The sequence below is a fragment of the Carassius carassius genome, chromosome 9 (genome assembly GCF_963082965.1).
Source record: "Carassius carassius chromosome 9, fCarCar2.1, whole genome shotgun sequence".
NCBI classification, from domain to species: domain Eukaryota; kingdom Metazoa; phylum Chordata; class Actinopteri; order Cypriniformes; family Cyprinidae; genus Carassius; species Carassius carassius.
This window is the reverse complement of record NC_081763.1, coordinates 13,528,630-13,537,595: the sequence shown is the minus strand read 5'-3', so window position 1 is coordinate 13,537,595 and position 8,966 is coordinate 13,528,630. Positions and strand designations below refer to the sequence as shown.

Sequence of the window (8,966 nt, the reverse complement as noted above, 5' to 3'; positions counted from 1 at the left end):
TATTTATAATATATATAGATATGCACACACAACAAAAAAAGTTTTTTTTTTAAAAACAACAAAAGGTTTTTGAAAGAAATGTCTTGTTTACCACGGCTCCTTTTATTTGGTCAAAAATAATTAAAATGGTAGTATTGATATATATATATATATATAAAAAATTATGTATTTTAAAATCAAATTTATTCCTGTGATGGCAACGCAGAATTATAAGCATCATTACTCCAGTCTGCAGTGTCACATGATCCTTCAGAAATCAGTCTAATATGCTGATTTGATGTTCAAGAAACATTTATTATTATCATCCATATATTCTCACTATTAACTAGTTGCTTACAAGAAGAAAAATTACAGAGTTGTTGCAAACATATTTCAGTTTTACACTATAATTGAGTGCATATTTACATAAAATCAAGAATTTATAAAAACATATTTTTAAACCAATAAAATCTTCAATTAATGGTAACAATATCAAAGAGCATGTGACAAATTACCATCAGTTCTTCACAAATAACGTTATCCACTATATTAACCATACACAACTAGAAGCCTTGGAGAAAGTTCTTGTTTTGTACTGCCAGCAGCTGCTGATGCAGGTCATGCAGAAACTCTGTCCACAGGGAATCGGTGCAGGACTGCAGCGTTGCTCTTGAAGCAGTAGATCTCTCAGCTCAGCCGTTTTGATGAAGACAATGCAGTGGAGTGACCAGGAATACTGCCATTATTAAATCCTGATTTACATTGCTATTTGATTTACATTTGTAGGAAGGGAATATATAAAAAGAAGTAATACACAGTTTACTAATTATTTGTGGTCTTAATGATTTGTATTATTATTCTCAAGGTCAGGATTTGAGTTGATCTTGACTGATTGCAGGTACTCCTTCAATCCCATGAGCCACCAGTGCCTCACGCAAGCGAGTAAGATATGTGGAGTCTGGATATCCTTTGCTGCACACACAAAAAAAATAATTCACATTCACACAAAAAGTTGAACTGGAAATTTTTAATATCAAATTAATGAATTCTGAGAAACTACGTTTTTTTTCTCCCGGTCCACACTTATTAAATATGATAAACTAAATTTCGATTTATCTTTCTGGCCTACAGTTTTTTCTTTACATTTTTAAAACTTTCTTAAAAGATTTTCCCTAGTAAAAGAAAGGAGAAAAAAAATCTATGCCATAATTTATTTAAAATACATTTATTTCAAACTAAGTATAGTTTAAATCCAATGACATATTTATTAACATATCACTTAAGAATTACTGATATAAAATTTTACTATATCACTACTATTACTATATTTTACTATGTATTTCTTTAGTGCACAATGCAAATTTCTTAATATTATACTTAAAATGTTTTTTAATATCACTATTAATAATGATTTCTGTCAAACTGAGAATCGCCCCGAGTGCTCTCATAGACTTCCATTCAAAGATCATTTTTTTTCAAACTGCAGGCACTGCAATGCAATCTCAATGAGTTCCGGAAGGGCTAGCCCTAACGTGCTTTCGGCATCGTGCGTAACCTTATCTTGTGCAACAACTGGTGGGAACGGTGACATCCAATAATATTTAAAAAACTATTTTTAATTTTAACAACAAGAAAAAATGAAAAACTTCTTAAATATCTTTATCAAATGTGAAAAAAAAAACTCAGAGAGACGGCTATGCAAATTTAGTTGTCAGCTGACCTTGATCGATATCAGGGCAAACGTTACCTCAGCGCAGATTAATTCTATCGTGTCATTGAAAGAAAGACCATTAATTCATCGTAGCAATAAGGATAAATTGGCAATTAAAGAATTAGGACCACCAAAACCAAATTTAAACATCAACCAAGAATCTACAAAGGTAGGGAAGTTGTATAAACGAGGATTTTCGAGGATTTGGTATAAGCGGAGAAAAAGGCTAGCCGGCTGCGAAGTAGCTGACGCTTTATTCTGCTCATTTACCCCTGCATTTTGTTCCATTGCGAGAGCGTAACGGACATCGCATGGACAACTACAGGTGTCACCGAAATGCATTATCTCTCGGAGAAGGTGAAAAAACACAAAAGAGCAAAGATGCATATGGATAGTAGGGAGCAGTGTAATGTAAGGGAGAAATGTAATATAAGTGAGTAATGTAAGTAAGCAGTGTAATGTAAGTGAGTAATTTGATATAATTGAGCAGTGTAATACAAATGAGCAGTGTTCTATAAGTGAGTTGCGTAAACAGTGATTTATGTGACTTCAATTATTTCTTATTAAACTGAAATCAAAGTAAAAAGTTTTTTTGGAAAAACCACATCCTGGCGTCAGTCTTCATTTGCTGCTGAATTGTGTTAACACTCATATAGAAACATAGGGAGAGCAAGAGATTGATTCTCAATGTCAGTTTCTTTTTTAATTAATACTATAGTTCAGTTCCCTTTACATCTTTAAGTAGCCATTAATTTATCAATTGAATGGGTGACTTATCCTCATTAATCATGCAAACATTTACCCCCCCCCCCCCCCCCCCCTGAGAGAATTGGCAGGAGCCGCCACTGTTTGGATTGTTTTGTTGTTGAGAAAATGACAGTTAAAGGTCAGCTAAAATTAAAGTTCTATAAATCTATTTGAATTTAATTCAACTTACTCGTCATATTCAAATTACAAATATGATTCCTTTTTTGTTAACCTTAATTTCAATTCAGAAATGTAACTGGAATTTAAAAATAAAACTAAAAGCCTGACACCTCAGCTGGCAATATCCGAGGGACAGCACATGTTTTGAAGGATTAGTTTGTGGACACTGTAGTTGGGGCAAACGTCCCTGTGGTTAAGCTAACAATCAACACATCCTTGCTAAAATGATTATTAAAAGTGTTAGAAAAACATACATAAATGGTGCTCTCTAAAATCATAGAAATCACACATTAACATGTCTATGCCACCAGCCATGGCATAGTTATCTTTGCAAGCTTAGCATCTGTACTCACCCACTCTTCCCTCCATCCACCCTGGTCTTGTGGGGGATCCTGCCCCAGGTTACTTTTGCATCACCACTAGCCTTCTTGCTTGAACTAACAGTAAATGTTAGGCCTTGATTAAATGCCTTTTCCAGGCATGGCAATAAACTTTGTCCCTTTGGATCGAGTGGCAGATAAGCCACAAATTGACCACCATCGAATGGTGACCCAGGACAAGGATCCTTGTCCTAGAAAATATGTGTAAGACATGGAAATTACAAGGTGATATTATATTATAATAATAATTAGGATATTTTTGGACAGAAGCTATATGTCTTGAATGCTTTAATTAATAAACTGTACAATACCCCTTGTATGCCATCAGGTATGCAGTAAGTGATCTTTGCCGTTGTGTATTTGTTATAGCCTGGAAGACTAAAAGTCATCTCCACACATGTCATAGTGCCTTGGATGCCCTTATGTTCTTTGCTGTCCTCTTGTCCTGAATGCTGATCTCTCGTCTGATATTCATGCTGTGTATTTTTTGAGCTACAACTTTGAAATGGATCCCCTAGCCCCTTCTTCTGAGTGTTCATCTCCTCTTTTCCACACACTAGGCAGTATTTATGCAGTTGTACGCTGTCAGAACAATGGATGACACCACAGGTCCGTTTCACAGATGCATTATTTGCTCCACACACGCATTGCTCTGAAGTGGTATGTGACAGCAGGTTGGTCAGTTTCAAAGCCATTGAGGTATCTTGTTTTTTGTGTGCTTCAAGTGGTAAAGAAGTTGGCCCATCATTTGTTTGTCTCATTGTGTCTTCTCTGGGTTTTGCAAATTGGTTTAGTGCATTTGTCTTGCATAATTCATCCTTAGTATATCTAGGGTTTTCCAACCCTTCCAATGTAGCTGTTTTTGGTTTGATCGATTGACCTCCACTTTTGCAAGTGCTGTTAGCCACTTGGCTTGTATCCTGAAAAGAAAACTCATTTCGACTTTGTTCAGACTTGAAGTGATCAGCTTTTGTTGACCATATGCCCAAAGAAGACTTTGCTGGTCCCTGATCTATACTCTCCTGCAGGGTCTTCATCTGTGGTAAGGAAGGAGACTTCTGCCCAGAATATACTTCCTTAAATATATCACTGGCTTGTGAGCAGAGCAGTTTTGGGCCAATCAAGTAAATGCTGTTCTTCGTGGTGTGCAAGGTGACTTTACGAAAACGTGACTGCACATTCAAGCAGCAGGTTTCAAACAGTTTATCTTTTTCAACTCTGCCAAGCCCTGTCAAACTTAACTCCTGAATGCAAAAGTCGCTGGCTACCGAAGCCACTAGATTCTGAAGCTCCCGATGACTTTCTCCAACCTTTGATGAATCTGTGCCCTTCAGTGTTATGCTCATATCACTTTTGCCTGGTTGCTTCTCAGTCATTTGCAAGCCAGATTTCATGGAGTCCAGTTGGTTGCAGTAGACCTCCTTTATGTAGCCCCACATCAGACAAGACACAGTAAGTTCTGCTTCTACTGTAGGAATCTGGCAATCGTCATTGGGTTTACCGCCACTGAGGCTATTGGATCTTGCTCTTTGATGGGCATATGCACTAATCATTGGCTTAGCTGTAATCTGGTTATTTTTCACCTGATCTTTTAGCTGTGGCCGACCTGAGAAACTATTGGCTCTTTTTAAGGGGGATTTGGAAATGGGCAGCGATGTTGAGGAGGGTGCAGCTGTCTTCACTTCAGCATTAGTGGCTGATAGGGCGTTCACACTTGTGTTTACTGAAACTTTGACTCCTGTAGTCAGTGTTGAAGTGAGTCCAGCGGGAGTAGTTGGTTTGGCTTTGGATGCGTTGTAGGTGGTTCCACCAAATGTATTCACATATAACGGGTCTTGGTTTTTAAACAGGACATCCTCTCCTCTACAGCTTGGACTTGTCATCCTGAATGTTTCAATTCCTTCCCCTGTCAGTTCATTACTGAGTGCGCCTGCAGAGCCAAGCGAAGACCTAAAGGGTGGTGTTGAGTCTAACATTAGCATGTCCATTTTAGCCGTGAAACTCCTTATGTCTCCACCAATCTCTCCTAGTCCAGAGCTCTTAAACCGTGCCGCTAGTTTGTATTCTTTCCCAACCTCCCCTTTTCGTTCAGTGATAGAGCCGATCAGTTTAGGGGGCACTGGAGAATGTACTTGAATTTTTCTCTTAACCTGTTGCCCTCTCTCCAAGGATTCAGGGGATGCTGATAGAGAACTGGAAGAGGATGGTGGCATTTCTGTCAAGTTCTGCATCACGTCTTCCTCTCTCCCAAGCAGTAGCATTTGTTTGGCCTGAGATACCTCACTTTTCTCCCCAACTATATAAATGCTATCCTGGTCATAGCTAAGCAAAACATTAGGCAGTAATAACTGCACCTTTTTTAATGCTGAAGTCAGTCCGTCTGGCATGTAAAGAGCACTCTTTTGAATCTGGTCTTTTCTCAGACAACCCTCTAACCGTTGGTAAAGCTGACTCAGATCCTTATGGGCTTGATGCATGTTCTGTTTTACCCCTGACCTGTTTGGGACCTCTGACTGTAGGTACAGGGTGGTGACCCCCTCGGATGTAACATGAACCACTTGCACTCCATGAAGACACAGTATCTGCTTGTACTCTTTAAGGTTCTCCAGGTAAGCGAACGCATCAGCTTCCATGATGATTGAAAGATCTTCTAAATTAGCTTCATCTATCCTGCACTCTGCCCCCTCCTCTACTTTGCTTTTCTTAGTCCGAGTACTGTGTTCAGTGAGAGCTTCATTGTTATCTTGCAGTCCGTAATGTCCTAAACCTGCCGTGGATATAGAGCTGACATCTCCTGGTGACTGCGATGTGAAGCTGGCCCATTTCTTTACACTTGCCAGGTCTTCCCTCTTCTCAAGATTTTGACCTCTGTCTCGACTAAAATTAGGATATTCGGCTTTTGAAAGGTGATGATTAACTAACGTCTGCATATAAGGAAAGGCGCCTTGAAAATCAGAGTAGCAGCCTTGCAAGGTGCACGTGTCCTGTAATAAGCCACGTTGTGTACGTAGACCTGGAAACTCACTGCGCAGTATATTCAGAGTCTCTGCACCCAGAGGAAGCTGACTGCAATCCACAGTCACAGTCATATCGAGGATCACCTGAAGGAGTGCAAGAGCATCAGTTGTGTGATTGGGAAGTGGAACTTCTATTTTTTTTTTCAAGTTATATGGTCAGCAAACCTTATTTAGACTCATAGACTCTTGTCTTGGGAGACTCAGGGAGAGTTCGTATTTTATGCCACCCAGCTGTAAAATGTGAGGATGATGACGAAGTACGCTCTGGACCACTTAATAAAACCAGAAAGAGAAGATCATTCTCATCTGAGAGGCAAAAACTGCCTCAGCTGTTTGCACACTAACAAATAAGATGTTAGCGAACACAGACGGAAGTCAATTTTTCGTAATGGCTGATAAATAAAAGTATCAATTCTCATTTTCTCTCTGTCTCACCAAAGATCTGGCTCTGCTGCAACACACACACACACACACACACACACACACAAGCACAGTGAAAACTCACTTACTTGAGTGAGTGCTTGAAAGGGCATAAAGAATACCCCGTCACAACCTGGCCACCCCCCATTCATACACTTTATCAGCAAACTGACTACACAATTAAAATGTTGCCTTGGCAGACAAATCTGAGTAAAAATCTGGCAGTCAGCAAGAGCCAGAGAATTCATTAGATATATGCCAGCCGTCTGGCTGACAATCAGTGCATTTTGGATTTTTTCCAACTACCAGCTACTTTGGCAATGACATTTAAATGCACTGAAATTCAATGTATGCACCAGAAATGGATTAAGATGTGTCAACATTTTATTCTAAAAAGTAAATGCAAACATACCCATCTACTAAAATATATACAGTATCATACAATGTTGGAAAATTTCAGTGTTTAAAACCCTGTTAAGTGTTTTGCTTATGAATATCCATGAATTATTAAAGTATGCATTTAAATGACAGTAATGTGTGCCAGATACAACCAGATACAAATATATATATTTTTAATGACAGTAATTCTGCATGTTGTGGATTACTCTATTGCTTAAACGAATCAGTTAATTCAGTTAAATAATTTGATTGTATGGTTCTAAGAAAGAAAGAAAGATTGTATTATTACATTATAATACAAATATATGAATATTCAACTTTTTGGACATTCAGCTTTTACTCTGCAAAAAAAAACTATTTGTGGAAACACACAAACACATGTTTGTTTTTTGTGAAAAGTGGGGACATCCCATAGGCGTAATGGTTTTTATACTGTACAAACTGTATATTCTATGGCCCTACACCAACCCTACACCTAACCCTAACCCTCACAGGAAACTTTGTGCATTTTTTCTTTCTCAAAAAAAAAAAAAAAACTCATTCTGTATGGTTTATAAGCGTTTTGAAAAATGGGGAAATTGGTTATGTCCACATAAGTCACCCTCTCCTTGCAATACCTGTGCCATACCCATGTCATTATAACAAGTTGTGTCCTGATGTCACAAAAACATGCACATATATACTATATGGCACATGGTACAGAAGCTTTTTTCCCCCAGAAACATAATTTTATTATGTTTTATCCTTTTTTTATTTAAATTTTTTTTTTTGGAGGACAACTTATGTTGCAAAGTGGCACAATTTCCCACATTTCACCTAGCTATTTCATCAATATCCATTTATTTATCTATTTACACCATTTACTCGGATGTTTAATAGCAGTCATCATTCATAACCATGTAAATAATACCTCTGCTCTCCTCAAATGTGATGAGGGCACGCAGAGGTGTCCGACTGATGATAGTGACTGACATGACCTCTCCTCCTCCGTTCTTCTGGCGTAGGAAGTGAATCAGAAGTTTGTCCCGGAGACATTCATGGTCCACGTCTGTTGGCAAACCGTGAACGCACACCGTGCGGCCTTCCTCTGCCATCCTTCCGGGGTGCCACCTATTAACACTGATTCTAAGTAAACAAAAGTGGATAAGGGCGGTACATTAATGCGTCACAAAACAAGCAATTTGAGCAGATAAATATCTAAACATCTTTTTCAGCTTTGTCAGTCACTATACCTTCCTCATTATTATAAACAATAAGTACGTGAAAGTCGTTGTCCTGTCCAGCGTTTGTGTAGCTCGAGCACACAGGAAGTGTAACTAACAACAGAGCTCGTGAGAAGAGATGCGGTTAAACTGTCGTTTTTAAAGATGATTATGTAATGTATTTTTTCTTCTTCATCCGTTTGCATCGATATCAACACCTTAACAATAGAGGATTCCCTTTTCCTCAAGAGTAATTTCTTTGACTTAGTGCCTGGCGTCGTTTACTTGAGAAATAAAAGTGAAAGTAAGGACGATGAGATATTACGCATTTACGAAGTAATTATGACTTGAGCCGCATGCAAACTGGGAAATAATGAGTAAAAGTCGTGCACCTAATGTATTCGTTATTATTTAGTGTATTATTTTTTTGTTATTCATCTAATTATAAATTATGTCCCATGTCACGTCTTAGTTTTGCCTTTAAAACTATAAATAATTGAAAACAGCATTTATGGGTAGATACATAAATAAATAAAAAATGGTTCAGCAACAACACAGTCTTTTTTATAAACTAATAAAATAAAATTAGGGTTTTTCAGAACCCATGTACAATATTTTATTCATGTTACCTAACGTACGTTTAGACATTCAGACGTTCACTCATCTTAAGTTTAACACAGATTTTGTAAAAAAAAAAAAAACAACAACAACAAAACAAACAAACACAGAAACAGCATTCAAATAAGTTAGAATACATGTAATACAGTATAAAAGTAAGTATTATTTTGGTGAATTCATAAAATTAGTTAGCAGGGATTGAGTACTGAATTTTCAGGAACTTTACACAGGACTACACAAAATTTGTTGTGGTGCTAGTGCAGGAACCTGTTTGCTCACATTCTAGTCTATTACAGTTTTTTTCGACTGCTAA

The 8,966-nt window shown here is 37.7% G+C and overlaps 1 protein-coding gene across 2 annotated transcripts; it reads right to left on the bottom strand.

Annotated features, from left to right (window-relative positions):
• Positions 1-730: 730 nt before the first annotated feature.
• Positions 731-8,201, bottom strand: LOC132148984 (uncharacterized). 2 transcript variants are annotated; one of them, XM_059557830.1, is made up of 6 exons: positions 8,066-8,201; positions 7,744-7,958; positions 6,180-6,286; positions 3,309-6,098; positions 2,971-3,188; positions 731-951 (listed from the first exon to the last, which is right to left on the bottom strand). In XM_059557830.1, exons 2-6 carry the CDS (start codon positions 7,925-7,927, stop codon positions 846-848), a joined length of 3,405 nt encoding a protein of 1,134 aa, XP_059413813.1. In that variant the 5' UTR covers positions 7,928-7,958; positions 8,066-8,201; the 3' UTR covers positions 731-845. The 2 variants fall into 2 exon arrangements, with proteins under 2 accessions (XP_059413813.1, XP_059413814.1); XM_059557831.1 differs by lacking the exons at positions 6,180-6,286; positions 8,066-8,201 and having other exon boundaries at positions 7,744-7,882.
• Positions 8,202-8,966: the final 765 nt, after the last annotated feature.